Source organism: Mercenaria mercenaria, chromosome 11 (assembly GCF_021730395.1).
Source record: "Mercenaria mercenaria strain notata chromosome 11, MADL_Memer_1, whole genome shotgun sequence".
Lineage (NCBI taxonomy): Eukaryota > Metazoa > Mollusca > Bivalvia > Venerida > Veneridae > Mercenaria > Mercenaria mercenaria.
In genome coordinates, this window is record NC_069371.1 from 21843654 (window position 1) to 21869718 (window position 26065).

The 26065-nt window shown below is 35.9% G+C and overlaps 1 protein-coding gene across 1 annotated transcript; it reads left to right on the forward strand.

Annotated features, from left to right (window-relative positions):
- Positions 1-885: 885 nt before the first annotated feature.
- LOC128546158 (uncharacterized) lies at positions 886-24156 on the forward strand. The gene is made up of 6 exons (XM_053518723.1): positions 886-963; positions 9317-9457; positions 14780-14885; positions 16202-16292; positions 17566-17632; positions 20986-24156. Exons 2-6 carry the CDS (start codon positions 9403-9405, stop codon positions 22500-22502), a joined length of 1836 nt encoding a protein of 611 aa, XP_053374698.1. The 5' UTR covers positions 886-963; positions 9317-9402; the 3' UTR covers positions 22503-24156.
- The last annotated feature ends 1909 nt before the right edge of the window (positions 24157-26065 follow it).

Genomic DNA, 26065 nt, shown 5'->3' on the forward strand with positions numbered 1-26065 from the left:
TTTTATATTTGAGTTACAATCTCTATGTTCATTAGGTGTCTTTATTTTTAAAAAAGTTATGTTATGGAAATAATTTCAATTTTGCTTTTATTTTACAAAGTGCGTGTCCCTAGAGGACAGGTGCTCACAGGAAATGCTTTGTTGGCAGTGAATACAGAACTTCATTTGATTGCTGAATATTAACCATCTCTCAAAAATAATGCAAGAAAGATTTCCAGTTGGTAGAAAAAAATATGATTTTCTTTTAAAAGATCAAGCATTGGCCAGAAAATGGAATAAAATATCATAAATAAGCAAAAAGCCATAAGAACGCCACAAACAGGTAGGCTGTGACTAAATACAGAGTTGGTGCACCTGTGATATATTACAGACTCCGGTATATACCGGATTAACTAAATTTGAAAGAAAACATCTTAAATGTATCTATTTTGTAACCATGGTGATACTAACCCTAACCTCTAGTCAGTATATTATGCATTTGATACACTAAATGCGTGCGGACGTGCAAAAAACTGAGTAATTTTGCCGTGCGCTCCAATCGATAATAATTCCGCGCCTGCGCAGAACGGCTGCACCAACTCTGCAATGAGAAACATTCAAACAAAGGTAATGTCACCGTGACACCGGCTTTCCATAAATTTTGCAACGTATGATATTCGCTGTTACAGGTATAATGACACTAATTTTTTGTTTCTTTTCATCAAGTGAATAGGTTCTCGGAATTGTTTTAAGCAGTGAATATAGTTTCTTTGCCGTTTAAGCTACGCTCGCTCAGAGGCTTTGCCTTTTTCATATTAAAGTAAGTGGATTTTATATGAAATACAGAACAGTGGGATTTAGTGGTATTCAGCCTATAAAAATATTTCAACCTTGCACATTTCCTGTGCGCATGCGTAGATAAATCTGAAAATCTGGAAATTCCCGAAGTTTTTACCAAAAACTGCAGTCTATTACTTTTTAAAGGTATTCCGTTAAATTCCTTATTCCTTCAACGTGGCTAATAAAATCTCATACACTATAACTTTCTATATTTTATATATTGTAAGGATGTATCTGTTTATTGTACCTTTTCTTACATCAGATAAGCACCGCATGAATCATTTTGTCCAAGAACAGTATTGCCACTATTGGACTGGAATAAACTTGATGACAGTGTTGTGAACTTAGAGACAGTGGACTCATTTAGAAATAGACTGTCTCAGTTAGACTAAGCGCACTCCCTCCCGTTGTGTAAAAGCCAGCAGTGGTCGCTACGACGTATCCTATTCAGATCATAAGTTCCATACATATCAGACAGGTGACAGCCAGGTAGCCAGTATGTTTATAGGGGATGAAAATCCCCGAGACGGAATCGCCCATATATAGTTATTCGTCTTTGTTTTCTGCATATACTGAGGCAATTTTTTCGATGTTTTCCGGTTCCGGTTTATGTACACACCGCAGACTGGTTGTCTGCATGAACATCCGAGCACCCTAGTCGAACTAATCCGACGTATACAGTTTGTTTTATATTGTGAAGGTCAAACTGTAACGTCGGACCAAAATATGCCAAAAACCGAGTGGAAATTGAGTTTTATGAAGTTTGCATTTAACACCAATTTTTCACATTTTTCTGCACTTTACTTGTTATACATAATAAATACAGACGAATACCTGATAATCTTGCTTGTTTCTATAAGTAAATCGGTAAAAAATATGTTAGTTTCAAAACGAAACACGTTAGCTGAAATCCTATGTAAACAACCGCCCAAGTGTGGTGAAATATGTACCGCGTCAAATCGCCCTACCGGTGAACCGGTCAATTTCGTCTCCCGTTTCTTTTTTTTTTCGTAATGCACCTCTTACTGAAAGACTTACATGTTTTGAATTTGTTGAACGTTAGTGAGTATTGTAAAATCATTTTTCTCCATGTTGTTTTTTTTTTGTCTGTTACAATGAAATTAACAGAAATCTAAATTCACAAATGTATTATCGTTCCAAACAACAAAATGTAAAAGAAAAGTCAAAGGATCCATGCATTAAATTTGACATTATGTTTTGCTTTGTTTTGTTTTTCTTTAATAAATATTTTATTTGCAGGGTTTATGACTGAATTTAACCACATACAAACGTATAATGAAAATAATTGATTTTTGAAACGAAAATAAAGTACGTTCGCGTAAAATGGTGTTATGCGAGATCGAAATTCGGTGAGCGCCAGGAAATTTCCATAACCGTAATGCACCCGTTTTTTTAAGTAAGTGGTATTTTTGTTGGCTTTATGACAAAATTCATTCGTATATATATAACATGAATAATTGAAATACAAAAGAAAAATGAAATATATACACACAAAACGTTTTATAACAAATTGAAAATCGGCGAGCCTATGGGAAATACGAACTCAAATTACCTAAACTTCTCTTATATAAACAACTGTTTTAATTATTTTTTGGAAGATCTATAACCCTGTTCAATCAGAAAAAAATAACTTGAGAGAAGTTTATTAAAAGTTATTTCTGTATACGAGATTTACGGAAATGGTGTTCGCGACATAAGAGTAGATATCTCCAAGAAATAAATGTTTATTTCTGATCATCATCTTGACTACTCGGGTTTACTTTGAAAGATTTTTTCATACCCATCACATGCTTTTTTAGTTAAATAATGTATTGATACCGGTTACAAGACCGATTCCAAAGCGGGTAATTCTTTGGAAAGGTCGAAGCATAGATTTTTTTATTTATTCTAAATAATTTTTATTACGTTTTGAATATTAGATAATTGTAATTAATCGTCTATCACAATCAAATAGATTACCGATAATTGCAACAGGGGTGCAGATTGATATAGTAAGTCTTTTTAAGCTGAATTTGTTTGTTTAAGCTGAGTTTGTTTGCAAATTAATTGACATCTCGTTTGCAATAAGTTTTACTTCAGTAAATGCCCTTAGATTCTTCGGACAACAAAATAATTATTTTTTTTAATTAATAATGAAAAAACGACTTCTAACAACGCATTGTTGGCGAAATATTGAATGTCGCAAGTTTTCTTTAAATATAGTCACTATGCCGATTTACAAAAGATACGCATATTACGCGAAATATATAATTTGTAAGTCATTGTATTTATAAGAAATATAACCACGCATAGTTATTTGATTTTGTTATCTGAAGAAAAAAAACTAAAATATGCATAAGTATTACTGTGCCCATGTACAACAGAAAGGAGCTCGTTTGTTACGGTCCGTCAGTTAGTACATTAGTAACATGTGTCACCATCATACATTATACAGTCAACAATATAAAATCAAGTTGATTAGAGACATACATTGATAACACTTTCAAGTTATCAAAGGAAATACGGTAGATCTAATGAAATTTCCCGCGCGCTTGCCGAATTTCAATCTCGTATAAAATTTTTTACGCGAACGTTTGTTCATGTTCTTCTCGTAAGTAAATTATTTATGAAAGTATTTTATTGAATTCTCTCAAAAATTCAAAACTAACTTAGTTAAAAAATAAAGGTGTTATACGGTGAAACGTGTTATCCCTTCTCAAGTCTGAAACCATTGTTACTTCTTCCCAGGACGACACGGCTGTAAGCTCCTCCGGTTTTGAGCGTTTCAATAAATACGCACATGTCGTCCCTACTTAACTGGTCTTAATATTTGCCTACGCAAGAAGTTTAGTAAAATATTTTACTGTGAGTGACATGAAAACAATCACGGGAATTGAAAATTGTTTCAGAGGGCCGATCTGGAAAAAATATGTACAGTAACTGGTTTGCACACGTAGACAAAGTGACTTTTTATATTCTCTAGGCTGTTTTTATGTATATATATTTTTTTCTGTATGTTGTTCATACCCTTTAAATAATAAACAACACAGTATACATCATATTTCGTGTTCATTTCTTTTAAATTCATAATGACGTAAAAAACGAGAATTCAGCGTACAGGTTTCCACAGATTCTCCAATACTTGAAATGTAAATGCTGTAAGGTGCGCGTTTACTGATTGGTCGATAAGGATCAAAACAACGCATCATAAAATATCATGGCTGAAAAACAAGGTCAATATTGCGGGATAGCTGTGGATTTATGGCCGGTATAAAGTAATGCTGTATATTTCAAGAATATCATTGGTGCAGATCGCGAGAAAAAGGGTCTTTCTTCGTGGACATGGTATATATTTCATAGTGTTTAACAATTTCCATTCATGTATTTGAGATGCGAGCAAATATTGCTCGCAGCAGATCCCAGGTTTTTGACATACTTTGGCTTGTCGCGGTGGCTGCAAAAGTCAGAAATTAAAAAGCAGCCACTCAGCGACAGTAAGCTTGTCTACCGAGCACCCCAAATCAGTCACAGAAATTCGTAAACCGCTTCAACATGATTTTTTTACTTCTTTTTCGTAATGAAAACTGTACATGCAACTGAAAAACACTTTTAAAACAGCAAGGAAGTGTAAAGGCCGTCAGGTTTCTGCGTGGAGTGCAAACAAACAAAATAAATTCCAAAAGCCAGTACGAGAACGCGGTGAATGATGTCACCGTCATGGCTTCCTCTAAATTTAGCAAAGTATGATATTCTCGATATCGAAATTACGGATAAAATCCCGTTTTCCGGTATTAACCACCAATAAATGCCCATTCCCGGTTTTACGGTGAGGTGGGTATCAGCCATTACGCTATATGGCGGTAGTGTTTAGATTATCCTTTTTTTAAGTTTTAAACAAAGAAAATGAATAAAAAAAAGTATTGCAGATTATCATTAAACATTGTTGTAATTAAGATGTAGCAAAAATATCCTCAAAGTTTACTTTGTTTTTGAAATTTTATCTTTTATTCTACACTGCTGCTTCTGCGGCTCGATACCGAAGGTGTGAAATTATATATAAAAGATAAATCCCCATGCTAGGCGATGCCTTAATTCATGATTAATATTAATATAATTAAAATATTAATATATATTAATATAATGCTGTAGTCAAACTAATCCGACGCATACAGTTTGTTTTATATTGTGAAGGTCAAACTGTAACGTAGGAACAAAAGATGCAAGAAAACGAGTGGAAATTGTGTTTTATGAAATTTGCATTTTAACACCAAATTCTGACATTTTTCTGCACTCTACTTGTAATACATAATAAACACAGACGAATACCTGATAATCTTGCTCGTTTTTATCAGTAAATCGGTAAAAAATACTTTGGTTTCAAACCGAAACACATTAGAGGAAATCCTATGTAAACAACAGTGGTGTAGTATGTACTGCGCCGACCGGTGAACCACTCAGTTCTCACTTTTCGAAATTCACAGGTTACGCTGTTTGCAGCTATTTTCGTGGTACTAAGGGACTAAATGAATAAAGGAAAGAAAAAGCAATATTATGTTGCTATTATTTCCTATTAAAGGTGCAAAATAAAGACAAATGAATAGACATAAATCTTAATAAAAGACTACACATTTTGAAATATAGTACTAAACATTACGATAGCCATGCAATATTCCCTTGAAATCAACACATGTACAGAGAAACAAATGATTGTTTCTGTATTTTCTTAGACTGACATGGGGGGTCATTTTGTCCTACTTTCGTGTTTATCGCTTTTCCGTAATCGGTCGGAAATTCTTCGGGATCACGTGATTTTAAAATTGTTTCAAACGAATATCCATTTAAGATGCGCAACAAAATAACTGTATTTCCATGATGGTAATTACGCACGACTTGCACGAAAAATATGAGATGTACAAAATTTAAATTTAAAATTGACAGTGACATATATTAGGCCAAGACAATGTGTTTAATGTCTAAAATCTTATTAAATTAATGTAGCCATGTGTACATAAATAAGTGTATTTAGGTAAATTTCAATCATACTTTGTTTCTGCAGTGTAAGACAGTTACTCATTTATATTCTTAAAATTATACTGAAAAGAGATTAACTGAAAAAGTTTACAAACGAAGTTGTAAAAACACTTTTATTCGGGAAGGGCCTGAATTGTCCTTATGAAAACTTGTAGTATAGCTGTATATTACCTGTATTATAAGAATGATTTTCATGAAGTTTTTGTGAGTTACAAAATTGTTGAATTCCATGTGCTAAGTTTGTAAAAATCACGTTATCGTTTGGGCATATGATATATTTTGCATGTATTTATAAATTATAGCCTCGTTTCGGAGGATTCTTCCAAAAAAGTCCGAAGATGCTCGACGGGTTCGTAAGCAGTCGGAAAGCATACTTTCGGTTTGACATAGGCAACATTTTTTGTTTATTTGTTAGTTATTCTTGAACATATTCATGACTATTTGGTCAGAACCGATGCAGAGGGCCATATTTTCAGTAAATAGGAAGTCTCAGCTACAAACTCTGGTTTTCATATAATACTCGTTCGGGTTTTAGTAATGGACCTTTAACTTCGTAAACCTTAAAAAGTTCTTTTCCACTATCATTTCAAACAGAAAATCATTGTTCTAATTTCGCGGTACGGCATCCGACTTGATACAGCGCTTCCTGTGAAAGTGTAAAATGTATAGGACCCATAAATTTTCAACAAAAAAATTCATGAGTAAGACATTAACACTTACTGCAATGTAAACTTAACACAGTGGAAGGGTAACTCCGTCAAATAGTTGGACAACACACAATTCATTACCAATTTAACTGAGTCAAATGATCGACGAGCGCATTTAAAGGTGGATAATCAGATTTTGGCCATGTAACGGATTTGTTCGAAACTTTAGCATCTGATCATTTACACTCATTTATGTTCACTTAACACTTAATACAAATTAGATTTTCACTGGTGGTATTTTTAAAATTTCATTTTTCTATCCTGGTTGCCCAACCAAGATAGAGTTATTTTATCATAAGTATAAATTTGATAAACATACTTTGCTTAAGGAAATGTATAAATATTAGACATATTGTAATATATTTGTAAAATATTTGCATTAAAAATTATGTATTTAGATGGAATTCATTAGAAACGCAAGTTTGAAAAATTATTATTACCTCCCTTTGCCTATCTTGGTTGCGCAACCAAGATAGATTGGAAATAAATGAATTCAGAAGCTACACACAGCTTTTAAACTTGCATTTTTAGCTCGACTATTCATAGAATAGTAGAGCTATTGGACTCGCCCATGCGTCCGCGTCCGCGTCTGCATTGGCGTCCGCATCGGCGTCCGCGTCCGCGTCCCGATTTGGTTAAGTTTTTGTATGTAAGCTGGTATCTCAGCAACCACTTGTGGGAATGGATTGAAACTTCACACACTTATTCACTGTGATAAACTGACTTACATTGCACAGGTTCCATAACTCTATTTTGCTTTTTTACAAAATTATGCCCCTTTTTTGACTTAGAAATTTTTGGTTAAGGTTTTGTATGTAAGCTGGTATCTCAGCAACCACTTGTGGGAATGGATTGAAACTTCACACACTTATTCACTGTGATAAACTGACTTACATTGTACAGGTTCCATAACTCTATTTTGCTTTTTTACAAAATTATGCCCCTTTTTCGACTTAGACATTTTTGGTTAAGGTTTTGTATGTAAGCTGGTATCTCAGTACTCACTAATTGGAATGGATTGAAACTTCACACACTTGTTCACTGTCATGATCTGACATACACAAAGCAGGTTCCATAACTCTGTTTTGCTTTTTTACAAAATTATGCCCCTTTTTTCGACTTAGAATTTTTTGGTTAAGGTTTTGTATGTAAGCTGGTATCTCAGTATCCACTAATGGGAAAGGATTGAAACTTCACACACTTGTTCACTGTCATGATATGACATGCAGTGCAAAGGGTCAATAACTCAACTTTGCATTTTACAAAATTATGCCCCTTTTTAAACTTAGGAGTTTTGGGTTAAATTCTTATATGTAAGCTGGTATCTCAGTACCCACTAATGGGAATGGATTGAAACTTCACACACTTGTCCACTGTCATGAGCTGATAAGCACTATGCAGGTTCCATAACCCTATTTTGCTTTTTTTAAATTATGCCCCTTTTTCAACTTTCGTATTCATTCAGTCGACAAGGCTGTTGAATAGTCGAGCGTTGCTGTCCTCCGACAGCTCTTGTGGTTCAGATTGTTCAGTAGTTGATATGTCTATGAAATGCAAATGTAAAACTAGACATTGTATCGAAATAAAAAGAAATACCCAGCTTTTTATATACTTTCATATTAAAGGGGAGTAATTACAAAATTTTATAAAAATAATAAAATATACATTTCAAATAGGAATCTAACTCTATGTAATCGGTCTTTTTGTTCCTTAAATAATTCTCTACCAGAATATACAAAAAGTAAAAAATGTCATTAAATGTGATTGACCACCTTTAAAAATAATTGACCTACGTTTACAAAAAAAGGGTGTGAAACGTAATCAGCTTCCAAAGTAGGTCAAATTTGTTTACTGTAGAGAGTGCTGCACACTGTTGTTCTGGCAAAAATCAAATACCACAAGACCAGATGTAACGTGAAAATAGCAGCAAATGGTATACATGTTGTGAATTTGTTGAATGTTAGTGAGCAGTGTAAAACGATATTTCTCCATGTTTTTTTTGTCTTTTACAATGAAATTAATAGTCTTCTAGAACTCTTCTAAATTCACTTAGGTATAATTGATCTAAACAACAAAGTGCAAAAGAAAAGTCAAATGATCCATGCATTATATATGACACTGTATTTTTTTTCATTAATAAATGTTTTTTGCGGGGTTAATGACTGAATTTAACCACATACAAATGTATTATATAAATAATTGATTTTTGAAAGGAAAATAAAATACGTTCGCGCAAAATGGTCTGATACAAGATTGAAATCCGGCAAGCACATGGGAAATTTCCTTAACCGTATATATACAAGTTGTTAAAATAAAGTTGCTTCAGACATCCTGCAAAGAAGTTGCATCAAGAAAACAAGTTACTACGACCATCCCTCAAACAAGTTACTGTGAATATCTCACAAACAAATTGCTGCAAACTTTTTGTGAACAAACTTATCATGATCAGGTACATGTAGTGGAAACTATGTCATAAATATTTCCAACAAATACCATATTTACCCATTTATAAAATTATCCTTCTATAAGACTAGATCCTTTAATAACTTTGAAATGGACAGTATTTTACAAACTGTTATAACTGCTTTAGGTCAGTGACACTGACTTACTTATTAAGTAGAGAAGGTATAACACATTAATTCTGATTTTTTAGGGAAAAAATCATATCTTATAGAGGAGTTAATACGGTAAGCTTGTTACAAAATATATGGAAAGTCAAGTAAATACATAGAAATTACAAACCTGTATGCCAATTTCAGCTGTCAATACTTTACAAGAATAAGAGGAAAGGTTGTAAGAGTGGACAAGCACTTTTACAAGAACATTGGTTGACGACAATGAAGATATGAGTGAAGGGTCTAACCAGGTTTTTGGAGAGAAGATGGCTATACCAGAAGGAGGTAAATGCTGTGAAAATAATGTTTTATACATTTTGCATTGACATGGTTTGATCTCCAGTCACAGATGTTGACATTTGTTCTTACGTATGGCAAAAAACTAGTATGCATGAAGACTTGAAATTAGATTATTACCCCTTGCGTCTTCAACAGTAGGGCTCAAACCTGCAACTTCCTGGTTTACAATATAATGCTGTCAGTTCTTTTTTCTTCTTATTGTTTGTAATCTTCTTTTACTAATGATTAGTATTTAGGGTATGAAATTTTCATAAATCTAGTTTTGATACCTTTCACCATTTATACGAATGTGAAGAATCAATTTCGCTTGTTCACAGAGATTAATTTTCATACATTTGTACAGTAGATACAAGACACTGACAAGAGATAAGACTTGCTAATAAGTAACACAGTATTGTCAAATGAATGGTGAGAAAACAGCAGTAAGCTGACTGTACCTAAAGCATTTGAAATATGCTATGACTTTCAATGACTTGAAAACGTTTATATTTTACCTGGAATTACTGATGTTCCAGATTTTACACATATTGACGGCCCTTGTGACTGAGATTAAAATTTAGCAAATACTTTTAACATATTAAATGGTCTCTGAAGATTATTACATCTCTGTTATAAAATCCTGATATAATTTATAATCTTATGTTTTTTGGTAACTTATATATATTTTCACCCTTTTTGTACCCCCCGACAACAAAGTTGTAAGGGGGGGTATACTGGTTTCAGGTTGTCTGTCTGTCCGTCTGGCCGTCTGTCCGTAGACGCAATCTTGTGCGCACCATCTCTCCTTATCCCCTTGACAGAATTTAATGAAACTTCACACAAGTGATCAGTACCAACAGTAGTTGTGCATGGGGCATGTTAGGTTCTTTTAGAAAAAAAATTTGCAGAGTTATGGGACTTTGTTTTTTTGTTATTATACTATATACATAGACACAATCTTGTGCGCACCATCTCTCCTCATCCCCTTGACACAATTAAATGAAACTTCACACAAGTGATCAGTAACAACAGTAGTTGTGCATGGGGCATGTTAGGTTCTTTCAGAAAAAAAATTTGCAGAGTTATGGGACTTTGTTTTTTTGTCACTATACTATATACATAGACACAATCTTGTGTGCACCATCTCTCCTCATCCCATTGACACAATTTAATGAAACTTCACACAAGTAATCAGTAACAACAGTAGTTGTGCATGGTGCATGTTACATTCTTTTAGATAAATATTCTGCATAGTTATGGGACTTTGTTTTTTGTTACTATACTGTATACATACAGTCTATATACATGCAATCCACATAATTATGCAATCTTGTGTGCGTCAAATTGCAATGTACTGTGTCAGTGCATGCGGGGGGTACATTCATCACCTTTAGTGATAGCTGTAGTTTATGATTTAATTTTTACCAAACTGGTACACAACGTATATCACCATAAGATCTTGGTTCCTTTCTTGAACTGGCCAGATTCCATTATGGGTTCCAGAGTTATGGCCCCTGAAAGGGCCAGAATTAGCTATTTTGACCTTGTCTGCATAATAGCAGCTTCATTTATGATTTTTAGCTCACCTGTCACATAGTGACAAGGTGAGCTTTTGTGATCACCCTTCGTCCGTCGTCCGTCGTGTGTCCGTGCGTCCGTCCGTCCGTCAACAATTACTTGTCTGCACGATAGTGGTTTCATTTATGATTTTATTTTAACCAAACTTGCACACAACTTGTATCACCATAAGATCACGGTTCCTTTCTTGAACTGGCCAGATCCCATTATGGGTTCCAGAGTTATGGCCCCTGAAAGGGCCAAAATTAGCTATTTTGACCTTGTCTGCACAATAGCAGCTTTATTTATGATTTGATTTTTACCAAACTGGCACACAACTTGTATCACCATAAGATCTTAGTTCCTTTTTTGAACTGGCCAGATTCCATTATGGGTTCCAGAGTTATGGCCCCTGAAAGGGCCAAAATTAGCTATTTTGACCTTGTCTGCACAATAGCAGCTTCATTTATGATTTTATTTTAACCAAACTTGCACACAACTTGTATCACCATAAGATCTCGGTTCCTTTCTTGAACTGGCGAGATTCCGTTATGGGTTCCAGAGTGATGGCCCCTGAAAGGGCCAGAATTAGCTATTTTGACCTTGTCTGCACAATAACAGCTTCATTTATGATTTGAATTTAATCAAACTTGCACACAACTTGTGTCACCATAAGATCTCGGTTCCTTTCTTGAACCGGCCAGATCCCATAATGGGTTCCAGAGTTATGGCCCCGAAAGGGCCAAAATTAGCTATTTTGACCTTGTCTGCACAATAGCAGCTTCATTTATGATTTGATTTTAACCAAACTTGCACACAACTTGTATCACCACAAGATCTTGGTTCCTTTATTCAACTGGCCAGATTCCATCATGGGTTCCAGAGTTATGGCCCCTTGAAGGTCCAAAATTGGCTATTTTGGCTTTTGCAGCCATATAGAGACTTCATTTATGGTTTTATTTGATACAAACTTCCAAAATACCTTCAACAACAAGAAATCTTGGATTCCATGACAAATCAGATCCAATCATAGGTTCCAGAGTTATTTTATATCTGATTACCTCCCCTGATTGTAATCAAAATGGATTTATATCAGTAAGTACTTACAGGACTTATTTGAAATTTCATTATTGTTATTAGTTGGACTGAGACAATCAGGGTAGATAACTATGGACTGATTTTATGTCAAATTACCTCCCTTTATTTCAAATTAAAATTGTTATATCTCCATAACTAATGAAGATACTGATCTGAAATTTCATTTATGTCAACAGATTTATTTGGCAGATCCTTCTTTTGTCCACTTACAATATTTATTTTTTTTAATTACTTCCCTTTTACGTTACTATAAATAGCTTATTTTTAGTAACTTTTTTATTATTGGCTGTAGGGAAAAACCGAGACCACTTTTCTGTGGTACAACATGGATGGTATCTCCAATTTTTAGGTGTATTTTAACATATCTATACCTTGTAAGATTTTTTTTTCTTTCTGGTTAAATTTCTTCCCTTTGTTGTTCCTGTCCTTTGGACTTAGATATTTTTTCTGAGGACCTTCTAGTCCTCAAGTGCAATGATAACAGGTGAGCGATATAGGGCCATCATGGCCCTCTTGTTTTTTAACCAAACATGCACACAACTTGTATCACTATAAGATCTTGGTTCCTTTCTTGAACTGGCTAGATTCCGTTATGGGTTCCAGAGTTATGGCCCCTAAAAGGGCCAGAATTAGCTATTTTGACCTTGTCTGCACAATAGCAGCTTCATTTATGATTTGAATTTAATTAAACTTGCACAAAACTTGTATTGCCATAAGATCTCAGTTCCTTTGTTGAACCGGCCAGATCCCTTAATGGGTTCCAGAGTTATGGCCCCTGAAAGGGCCAAAATTAGCTATTTTGACCTTGTCTGCACAATAGCAACTTCATTTATGATTTGATTTTAACTAAACTTGCACACAACTTGTATCACCACAAGATCTTGGTTCCTTTCTTGAACTGGCCAGATTCCAACATGGGTTCCAGAGTTATGGCCGCTTTTGCAGCCATATAGAGACTTCATTTGTGGTTTTATTTGATACAAACTTCCAAAATATCTTCAACAACAATAAATCTTGGATTCCATGACAAATCAGATCCAATCTTAGGTTCCAGAGTTATTGTACCCCCCGACAACAAAGTTGTAAGGGGGGGTATACTAGTTTCAGGTTGTCTGGCCGTCTGTCCGTAGACGCAATCTTGTGCGCACCATCTCTCCTTATCCCCTTGACAGAATTTAATGAAACTTCACACAAGTGATCAGTACCAACAGTAGTTGTGCATGGGGCATGTTAGGTTCTTTTAGAAAAAAAATTTGCAGAGTTATGGGACTTTGTTTTTTTGTTACTATACTATATACATAGACACAATCTTGTGCACACCATCTCTCCTCATCCCCTTGACACAATTTAATGAAACTTCACACAAGTGATCAGTACCAACAGTATTTGTGCATGGGGCATGTTAGGTTCTTTTAGAAAAAAAATTTGCAGAGTTATGGGACTTTGTTTTTTTTGATACTATACTATATACATAGACACAATCTTGTGCGCACCATCTCTCCTCATCCCCTTGACACAATTAAATGAAACTTCACACAAGTGATCAGTAACAACAGTAGTTGTGCATGGGTCATGTTAGGTTCTTTCAGAAAAAAAATTTGCAGAGTTATGGGACTTTGTTTTTTTGTAACTATACTATATACATAGACACAATCTTGTGCGCACCATCTCTCCTCATCCCCTTGACACAATTTAATGAAACTTCACACAAGTGATCAGTAACAACAGTAGTTGTGCATGGGGCATGTTAGGTTCTTTCAGCGACAAAAATTGCAGAGTTATGGGACTTTGTTTCTTGTTAACATACTATGTACATACAGTCTGCATATGCAATCTTGTGCGTGCCTAATCTACCAAACCCTTACACACAATTTAATGAAACTTCACACAAGTGATCAGTACCAACCTTAGTTGTGCATGGTGCATGTTACATTCTTTTAGATAAATATTCTGCATAGTTATGGGACTTTGTTTTTTGTTACTATGCTGTATACATACAGTCTATATACATGCAGTCCACATAATTATGCAATCTTGTGTGCGTCAAATTGCAATGTACTGTGTCACTGCATGCGGGGGGGAACATTCATCACCTTTAGTGATAGCTCTAGTTGAGTTAAATGTCAAATGGTGGTGTTCTAAAAATAGAATGAGTATAAATGTAGGCATGTGACACAAATACTTAATATGACATTTATTTTCATTTTATTATATATGAAAAAAATAAAAACCTGCAACCAAACTTTTCAAAAATTCTGTGTAAAATCTTAACGATATGTCTGTATATACATTGTAATACATAGTAATACACCTATATGAGCCACGCCATAAGAAAACCAACATAGTGCATCTGCGACCAGCATGGATCTAGACCAGCCATTCTGGTCAGGATCCATCCTGTTCGCTGTCAAAGCCTATTGCAATTAGAGAGACTGTTAGCGAACAGAATGGATTCTGACGAGACTGTGCGGATAGGCAGGCTGGTCTGGATCCATGCTGGTCGCAAACCCACTATGTTGGTTTTCTCACGGCATGGCTCATATAAACTTTTTTACCTGACACAACTTGTGATTATAAGCTTTGAAATTATCTGTGATATTTTAATTGTCAAAGTAAGTTTAGTATGTTGAAAGTTTACATAGCCATTCTTATGATGGAGTTTTAATGTTTTAGGTGTGGAAGAAATGGATGTTTCACCCCATACAGATGACAGCCCAGGTTATGTAAACCTTAAAATGAAAGGACCAGGGAGACCAATAAATATACGTTCTGATGAGAAGTAAGTTATTTAGTATAATATTTCCTTTACTTAACAGTTTTTATTGGCTTTTAGGAATGCGTTACATTTTTATGCCCCCCACCCACCCCCCAACCCACCCTTTGGAAGAAGGAGGGGTAAAACAGTTTCCGGACGATATTTCAAGAACGCTTTGGCCTAGGATTAGGAGAATTGATAGGGAGGTTGGTCATGATAAGCAGATGACCCTATTGATTTTGAGGTCATTAGTTCAAGGTCACATTGGCCAGGAACAGTTGAACAGTTTCCGGACTCAAGAACACTTGGGCCAAGGATCATTAAAGTTGATAGAGAGATTAATCATGACCGGCATATGACTCCTATTGATTTTGAGGTCATTTGTCAGTAGGTCAAAGGTCAAGAGTACAGTGACCCGAAACAGTTAAACCGTTCCCAGACGATTACTTGAGAATGCTTGAGCCTAGGATCACGAAACTTGGTAGGGAGATTGGTCATAACCAGTAGATGACCCCTTTAGATTTTGAGGTCAGTAGGCCAAAGGGCAAGGTCACATTGGCCTGAAACAATTAAACCCTTTCCGGACAATAACTTGAGAATGCTTGGGCCTAGGATCACGAAACTTAATAGGGAGGTTGATCATGACTAGCAGATGACCCCAGTAGATTTTGAGGTCAAAGGTTAAAAGTCAAGGTCACATTGAACCAGAACAGTAGAACCTTTGTTTACAGTGAGCAAATAATTTTTGTTTCTTGTGCAATTACTGAATGCATCAAGGGGTGAGGGGTACATTTTATGTTCTACGAGCTCTTGTTAGCAATTTCATTTCAGTGGACCAAAGGTCTTGATAACTTACTGTCCTCAAACTTGGAAGACACATTGCCAACGGGCAGTGCATTAATTACCTTTTAAGGTCAGTGAATCAAAGGATCATGGTCATAGTAGTAACTGTTAATACAAAATCTTTTTCAACTCAGTATCACGAAAACCACTTTACCTACAAGACTCTTACTTGTCAGAAACCCCGGCGGTGTTATATAATAGGTAACATTTGACAGAAAAACACCTACTTTCCATGTAATTTTGCATTTGTCCGCAGTTTTTCCACAGCAACACAGGAAAATGTACAGCCTAGCCTTCCCACCACCATACCCTATACATTACCCACCAATATTTAGTTAGTTGAAATTTACAAATCAGGTGAGCGGTCTAGAGCCATCATGGCCCTCTTGTTTTTGTTCTGCATATGTACAAAATAAAAAAGCAGAAATTCAAAGCAGACCAACTTTACATTTCTTGGGTATATTTAAGGTGATGAAAGGAATACTGCATTATTTCAGATTACCAACATTAAGCCAGATCATTAAAGCCAACAAATCAAGACTGCCTGTATCAAATGCACATTTCCAGAATCACCTCATACAATCTCAGGTAAGGTGACTGTTCTAATTTTAAGATATTAAAAGATAAATGTCTGCTTATACAAGCATAAATACACTTTTTCCAGTTAATGGTATTGTTTTTGTGCCCTCTCAAGAGTGGTGAGGGCAAATAGGTTAGGTCTTGTCGGTGCCTCCGTCTGTCCATCCAAAGTTCGTGACACACCTAACTCAAAAAGTATTAAATATAAATTGATGACACCTTGCATGAGTCTTAAACATGATATGAGCTTGCGCACCTTACATTTTTTCATCTGGCTCGCCCCGTATTTCCAGAAATAGTCAAAAATGCACATTTTCACCTTGTGACACGCCTAGCTCAAGAAGTCTTTAACATAAATTTATTAAACCTTGCTTTAGTCTTTATCATACGAACTTGCGCACCTCCTATTGTTCATCTGAATCTGCCCCCTATTTCCCGAGTTATGGCCCCTGAAATAGTCAAAAATGCAAATTTTCACCTTGTGACGTGCCTAACTCAAAAAGTATTACATATAAATTGATTAAACCTTGCATGAGTCTTTATGATGATATGAATTTGTACACCTCCTATTTTTTGTCTGCCTTTGCTCCTATTTCAGAGTTATGAAATAGTCAAAAATGCACATTTTCACCTTGTGACACACCTAGCCCAAAAAGTATATGATACAAATAGATGAAAACTTGCATGAGTCTTTATCATTGCACACCTCCTATTTTTTGGCTGGCTCCACCCCCTATTTTCAAAGTTATTGCCCCTGAAATAGTCTAAAAATGCATATTTTTACCTAATTATGTGCCTAGCTCAGAAAGTATGTAAATACATGACACCTTGCTTGAGTCTTTATCATGATGTGACCTTGCACACTTGGCATTCTTCTTGAGAATCTTAGCGCTTATTACAGAGTTATGGCCCTTGAAATAGCCAAAATAGTGGATTTTTTGTTTGTGATGCACTGATGCTCATAGGCTCCTAGCTCTAAAAGTATATGGCCTATAATAATGAATCCTTTTCATAAAATGTTTGTTGAGACTATAGTATACCCTATTAAGACTGCAAACCTTTGAATTATTTCCCCTTATTTGTGTCAAATGTACCAGTGGTGGGTACACCCTGTATCCTACAGACACAGTCTAGGTTATTAAGGAGAAATTAAGGCAAAACTGTTTTAAGGAAAAGATGGGTCAAAAAGAAACTTCAGATCACTATTAGAATCACAGATATTTTACAGTTAATAAGTTACTTAATGTAGTATTTGGCTGAAATGTTCAATGTATTATTTTAGCCTGAAAATGGAGTAGAGGAGGGATCAGAAGAATTCCTGGACAAGAATACAAGCTGCAGCATATTATGTAAGATTTCAGTTAATCATATAATATATACCTAGTTAAAATTTATATTACAGTACTACAAAAATTGAGGGCTGTTGAACTTGCGTACCAAATTTCTTAAATCATTCTGTATTGTGAAAACAGTCTTCCCAATATGGCTGTTTGAAAATCTTCTCTCAAATTGCTGGTTTTGATTATTTCTCCCACATGTAGCTGCGGAGACAAATTGATTTAGTGCTGTCTGTCAGTACGTCATTTCACCTGTCTGTCACAAAGTTTCCCACGCAACTCTGACACCACTGGATGGATTTAAACCAAACTTAACAAGAGTGATTATCCCAAAGCCTAATTGTGTCTGTCATCAGAATTTTCTGGTTCGATGATTTTCAGCGAAGTTACGGCCCTCGATTCGTTGAATTTTATGATGCTTTTGCCATCACTCCATCTGTCACAAATCTTTTCCACACTCTAAGTTGAACATTTCTCATCTGATCTTCACCAAACTTGAGCAGATGTGTTTGCCAATAAACCATCAGCCAAGTTCGTTATCTATCTAAATCGGCTTAGGCACTTTGGAATTATGGCCCTTGAATTACCGATAGGCTACATACTTCAGCACATATCTGTTACAAATCTTGTCCCACTCTTAAGTCGGACATTTATCATTCAATCTTCACCAAACTTGAACAAAATGTGTATGCCAATAAGTCCTTAGCCAAGTTCAATAACTACCCAAATCAGCCTAGACTCTTTGGAATTATGGCCCTTGAATTACCAATAGGTCGCTTACTCCCAACACTTATCTGATAGGCCGCTCACTCTAACACTTACTCCAAAACTATCAAAGGTATATTTCCTGTGAGTAAACAGTACATAAAGACAGACTTACTATTCAGATGATTAGGCAGTTTTGGGAGACATGCGCTTTTCTCAAAAGCATCTCTAGTTTCCTTAGTTTCTGCATGTTCTGGTTCAGCAATTTTAGGGGGAGTTATAGCCCTTCATTTATTAAATTGTATGATATTTTGGCAACTTCTCTTACACCATTTGGCAGATTTCCACCAAAACTTGCTGAAGTTATCATTGCCAAGCCTTAGTATACATGTCATCGACATGTTCTGGTTCAGTGATTTTTCAGCGGAGTTATGGCCCTTGATTTGTCACATTTTACAGTGTTTACACTACTTGCTGCATGCAGTTTGGCTAAATTTCACCAAACCTCACAAGTGATTATTGTGAAACATACATGTAGTTGAGCATATTATCATCATGTTATATTTAAATGCTTTTCAGCAGAGTCATGATCCTTGATTTGTCTAATTCTTTGCTTAGTGCTACTTCTCCTATACCACTGCTAGGGATTCCACCAAACTTCACAGGGGTTACATCCCAGTCAAGCCTAGTTGACTGTTGTGTACATCTTTGGATTGTTATGGTTCAGTGATTTTCACTGTAGTTTTGGCCCATAATTTGTTGTGTTTTGCAACTTCAGTGTGGCAAGTGGTGGAAGACACACTCAAGTTAAAAACAATTTCACAGCATCATTCCTTTGGTGAACCTGTACTAAATACCTTCAGACTATATTGTTTCATTAAAAAGCATGGCTGCCTAGGGAAATGGCTAGTTCTATTTTTTAAGGCTGTATGGACAAGTTAAAAATCTCCACTGAAACTGCTGACTCCAAAATAATTGGTATCTTTTAAAGTCTTCTTGGTAGAAAACACTTGCCCTATTTCAAATAATTTCACAGATATTTTCCTTGCATGAAAATATACCAGAACTGTTCAGGCAAGCTGTCTAGCTCAAGAAAGTGATCTAGGGCTATTAAGGCCCTCTTGTTCACAAAGTACCAGCCCTTTTGTTGACTTTTTATATCCATTCATTCAACTCTTTCTTTTGTGACAAGACTTTTGAATAGTCAAGCATAGTTAACTGTTAACATCCACAGTTTCTGTTCACTAAGAAATTTTGGTGAAAATTGTGCATGTACATGTAAGCAGGTTTCGCAGGGAACTATTTTACTGAATAGCTTCATATTCCTAAGCTTTGGGCATCATGAAATAACAATTCTGAGCCAAGTTCGGTATTATCAACTCCAGTTTACAACATTATTCCCCTTTTCAACTGAGAAAATTTTGGCAAAACTTTTGAAGGCAAGATGTGGAAGGGTTTCAAATAGTTTGGCGAGCTTCGTTAGACAGCAGTTGTTTTTAGAATAGTTTGTAACTTTATTATCTGGTATTGATTGAATACACACCTAGGGATATTGGTCACACAAAGAGGTGATTTCTGACAAACTAACTAACATATTTATGAACAAAGTTACCCTGACTTTAGAATGAATTATGATTGACCTTTTAAGACTTTATTTTATTCAGGACTGCAAAAAAAATCATAATTTAAAAAAAATTATATTCCTTTTTGAAACTTTTCATTTTATTTGGTGTTGAATGTATTGTTTGACAAGTAAGGATGTAAATTCCCAATTCACCATCATATGACTTTTTGTATCAGCATTTCTCTTCAAATCGTCTATTTTTTTTAAGAAATATTATGCACCATAACCAATGCCTAAGCATCCATCTGTATTAAACAGCCACTTGTCTTAAGCAGCCAGTCAGCTGACTTCCCAAACTATTTGCTCTAATTTCAGATAATGCTTAATACAGGATTATAAAAAAAGCAATTGATATTGAACAGATATACATGTAGTTTGTGAAATGCCAACCTACTTCTGTTTTCTATGATGGCAGATTAAACAGAATTTGAATCCAGTCAGTTTTACTCATAAATCTGTTACCATAAATCATCAGAAATCACCTCTTCATGTGACCAACATCCCTATAATTATGTAGAATATGTTAGTCAAATTCTTATTTGATAGGTGCATAAGACTTCAGTTGAATGATATACTCAGGATATATTTAAGAAATAATAAGTTCCCAAACGTGGTTTATCATAGAAAAACCTGAGTTTCGAGTTCTTATGCGTAAGAATATATCAAGTAGGCCATAGACCTGAATGATATATTGTTTCGCATAAGAATAAAAAAACTCTGGTTATTCTACGATAAATCACACTTGGGAACTTATTATTTCAATTCTGATACGACATACTTGAACCAACAGTGTTAGAAAAAATGGTAACTATTTTTTACGACTGTGCTACGCACCTGGATCGGATGACATCATTGCATGCGAGTGGTTTATTGCAGAATAAGCCGAGATAGATTTTGCTCTACATGTATATAGGTTATTTGCTGGTAGTGTTAGAATAAATGTTTAATCAATTCATTTCACTAAACTTTGAGTAGTAGCAAGTCAAATATGCTCATTTTGATGTGCTAGTAGCACATGATCTACTTTACTTTTCAGTTGACAGTAATTCACCAGAAAGTGCAGGCAGCATAGCTTATATAGAACCAGATGAGTACAAAGAGCCAGAACAAAGTGCAGAGAATGTTTCTGCTAAGAAAAGTGATCAACTATACGAAAGTGGAGAGGAAAGGACACAGCTGGATTCTGGGTTTAACTCCCAGTCCGAGGTGGTTTCCATAAGTTCAAATTTTACATGTGGTAGGTCAGCAATTCAGGACAGTCCAGCAAAAATAAGATACAGGTTAAGCCAAGAGGGCGGTAAGAAAAAAGTTGGCTCACAGAAAAATGGACCTGGAAAGGATGATAACAGCTTAAGGCTTGTACACAGAAAAGCACCATACCCAAAATGGATGAACATTCCATTGAGAGAAATTATAGAGCAACGAGGTTACTATGTTGATATTGAAGGAAAAAAGCACCTTGTGCAAGTCAATTTAGTACCAATAGAGAACGAACCTGAAACAACCCTGCAAAAGGGACTTGGTACAAACTCTGAAAGTGACCCAGATGTTTTAAATGAAATAATCACAGATGGATCAATTGACAGGCCTCCAGATGCAAGCCTCAGTCTCAAACAGGGGCATGACCAAACTTCGGCTGTGTATCCAGTTGCTAGTACACAGCCGTCTACAAATACCCTTTACAATGATGGCAACATTTTCCCAAATTCGGACAACCAGGCAGCATTGACGGGAATGGTGTCTGCTCCTGATATCTATGGAAATGCACCTGACCAGCCTCTAGACTTAACAATTGTCAAACCATTAGATCTATCAAAGAAGGAAAAATCAAATAATATTCTTCAAGAAGATAATCCTATTCCAGTGCAGGGAAATGAAGAAGTGAATAGTTTTGAACCAAGTGATATGGACAGTGCTTCAATGAACGTGCGAGCAGAAACTGAATATCGAATCAGATGTCCATCAGTGGCAAGTATTTATGACAGAGAGTCAGAATTAGGTGATGAATCATATGACACAGACTTTATCTCCGATCAGAGTCAGAATTATTCGGAACAAAACAGTTTTTCTGATGGTAATTTGCCAAGTCTGTCGAGGCTTACACTAGAATGTAGCAGTAAGTCACAAAATTTCGCAATTCAAGATTCATCTGTAAAGCAAGAAATGGAAAATACTGTCAGCAGTCAGAGAACAACTCAGAGTGGTCAACAACATATTAGAGATTTAATTGCCAGTGGACAGGTTAGTCTTCAGCAGCTAGTAGAATTGTATTGTCGGAATCAGCTTCAGAAGTCTGCAAATGTTCCACTGCACACATCACACCTGGCTTCAGTCAAACATGAAGTGATCCCCACCCAACAGCAACAATTACAACCGCATGTAGTCCTTCCCCAGGTTGATAATGCTGAAGGTGAACAAGATATTCCCACGCCGGCTATGCCAAATCTTTGTAGTTTAGAGTTAGCAAATACTGAAGGCGGTATGTTTGAGACGGAACAGGAGCGTGTCAGGAACAATTTAAAAAAGAAGCTAAAGCAGAAACAAAATATGTAGGAGTGTTAGAATTTAGTCCATATTGGACTGTTTGTGTAGGATGGACCTGACTGTGCATTCATGTATTTGTTCAATTATAATATCTTTGCAGTGACATTTCCTCTAAAGAAATGAAACCATACAGAATTTGTTCAATTTCTGGCATTAAACAGAACAGAAGACAATATTTTATGACACAAAATTTACTATAAAAATGTAACCTGGTAACATTAAGGTATAAAAAAATTGCCACTTATCCAGTCTAAAAGTGATTCTTTATGAGAAATGTTTATAAAGACATAATTTATATCACCAAAGTGCTCACTTGATATTTATTGAATATTTTCGCAAATACAGTGGAACCTGTCTATAAAGATCACCCTTTGAAGAGCCAAAATGTGGTCTTTATTGGGAGGTGGTCTTTATTCACAGGTTAAAATACACAGTTAATGTTCAAATGGGAAACATGACATGTAGTGTTTAGAACCAGGTGGTCGCTGTTCATAGGTGGTCTTTAACACGTTTGACTTACTGGATTTTTAGCTCACCTGTCACAAAGTGACAAGGTGAGCTTTTGTGATCGCCCAGCGTCCGTCGTCCGTCCGTGAGTGCGTAAACTTTTGCTTGTGACCACTCTAGAGGTCACATTTTTCATGGGGTCTTTATGAAAATTGGTCAGAATGTTCACCTTGATGATATCTAGGCCAAGTTCGAAACTGGGTCACGTGCGGTCAAAAACTAGGTCAGTAGGTCTAAAAATAGAAAAACCTTGTGACCTCTCTAGAGGCCATATTTTTCACAAGATCTTCATGAAAGTTGGTCTGAATGTTCACCTTGATGATATCTAGGTCAAGTTCAAACTGGGTCACGTACCGTCAAAAACTAGGTCAGTAGGTCAAATAATAGAAAATCCTTGTGACCTCTCTGGAGGTCATATTTTTCACGGGATCTCCATGAAAATTAGTCAGAATGTTCATCTTGATGATATCTAGGAAAAGTTCGAAACTGGGTCACGTCCGGTCCAAAACTAGGTCAGTAGGTCAAATAATAGAAAAACCTTGTGACCTCTCTAGAGGCCGTATTTTTCATTGGATCTGCATGAAAATTGATCAGAGTGTTCATCTTGATGATATCTAGATCAGGTTTGAAACCGGGTCAATTGCGGTCAAAAACTAGGTCAGTAGGTCAAATAATAGAAAATCCTTGTGACCTCTCTAGAGGTCATATTTTTCATGGGATCTGCATGAAAAATGGTCAGAATATTCATCTTCATGATATTTAGGTCAGGTTCGAAACTGGGTCACATCCGATCCAAAACTAGGTCAGTAGGTCAAATAATAGAAAAACCTTATGACCGCTGTAGAGGCCATATTTTTCAAGGGATCTGCATGAAAATTGGTCAGAATGTTCATCTTGTTGATATCTAGGTCAAGTTCGAAATTCGGTCAACTGCGGTCCAAAACTAGGTCAGTAGGTCTAAAAATAGAAAATTCTTGTGACCTCCCTAGAGGCCATATTTTTCATGGGATCTTCATGGAAATTGGTCTGAATGTTCACCTTGATGATATCTAGGTCAAGTTTGAAACTGGGTCACGTGCGGTGCAAAACTAGGTCATTAGGTCAAATAATAGAAAAACCTTGTGACCTCTCTGGAGGTCATATTTTTCATGGGATCTGTATGAAAATTGGTCAGAATGTTCCTCTTGATGATATGTAAGTCAAGTTCGAAACTGGGTCACATTCGGTCAAAAACTAGGTCAGTAAGTCAAATAATAGAGAAACCTTGTGACCACTCTAGAGGCCATAGATTTCATGGGATCTGTATGAAAGTTGGTCTGAATGTTCATCTTGATGATATCTAGGTCAAGTTTGAAACCGGGTCAACTGCGGTTAAAAACTAGGTCACTATGTCTCAACATAGAAAGACCTTTTGACCTCTCTAGAGGCCATATTTTTAGCTCACCTGTCACAAAGTGACAAGGTGAGCTTTTGTGATCGCGCGGTGTCCGTCGTCCGTTGTCCGTGCGTAAACTTTTCCATGTGACGTCTCTAGAGGTCACATTTTTCATGGGATCTTTATGAAAATGGGTCAAAATGTTCATCTTGGTAAATTCTAGGTCAAGTTCGAAACTTGGTCACGTGCCATCAAAAACTAGGTCAGTAGGTCTAAAAATAGAAAAACCTTGTGACATCTCTAGAGGCCATAATTTTCAATGGATCTTCATGAAAATTGGTCAGAATGTTCACCTTGATGATATCTAGGTCAAGTTCGAAACTGGGTCACGTGCGGTCAAAAACTAGGTCATTAGGTCTAAAAATAGAAAAACCTTGTGACCTCTCTAGAGGCCATAATTTTCAATGGATCTTCATGAAAATTGGTCAGAATGTTCACCTTGATGATATCTAGGTCAAGTTCGAAACTGGGTCACGTGGTGTCAAAAACTAGGTCATTAGGTCTAAAAATAGAAAAACCTTGTGACCTCTCTAGAGGCCATATTTCTCAATGGATCTTCATGAAAATTGGTCAGAATGTTCACCTTGATGATATCTAGGTCAAGTTCGAAACTGGGTCACGTGGGATTAAAAACTAGGTCAGTAGATCTAAAAATAGAAAAACCTTGTGACCTCTCTAGAGGCCATATTTTTCATGAGATCTTCATGAATATTGGTCAGAATGTTCACCTTGATGATATCTAGGTCAAGTTCGAAACTGGGTCATGTGGGGTCAAAAACTAGGTCAGTAGGTCTAAAAATAGAAAAACCTTGTGACCTCTCTAGAGGCCATATTTCTCAATGGATCTTCATGAAAATTGGTCAGAATGTTCACCTTGATGATAACTAGGTAAAGTTCGAAACTGGGTCACGTGCGGTCAAAAACTAGGTCAGTAGGTCTAAAAATAGAAAAACCTAGTGACCTCTCTAGAGGCCATATTTTTCAATGGATCTTCATGAAAGTTAGTCAGAATGTTTACCTTGATGATATCTAGGTCAAGTTCGAAACTGGATCACGTGGGTTTAAAAACTAGGTCAGTAGATCTAAAAATAGAAAAACCTTGTGACCTCTCTAGAGGCCATATTTTTCATGAGATCTTCATGAATATTGGTCAGAATGTTCACCTTGATGATGTCTAGGTCAAGTTTGAAACTGGGTCAGGTGGGGTCAAAAACTAGGTCAGTAGGTCTAAAAATAGAAAAACCTTGTGACCTCTCTAGAGGCCATATTTCTCAATGGATCTTCATGGAAATTGGTGAGAATGTTCAGCTTGATGATATCTAGGTCAGGTTCGTAACTGGGTCACGTGCGGTCAAAAAATAGGTCAGTAGGTCGAAAAATAGAAAACCTTGTGACCTCTCTAGAGGCCATATTTTTCACGAGATCTTCATGAAAATTGGTGAGAATGTTGACCTTGATGATATCTAGGTCAAGTTTAAAAGTGGGTCACGTGCCTTCAAAAACTAGGTCATTAGGTCAAATAATAGAAAAACCTTGTGACCTCTCTAGAGGCCATATTTTTCAATGGATCTTCATGAAAATTGGTCAGAATTTTTTATCTTGATGATATCTAGATCACATGTGCTCAAAA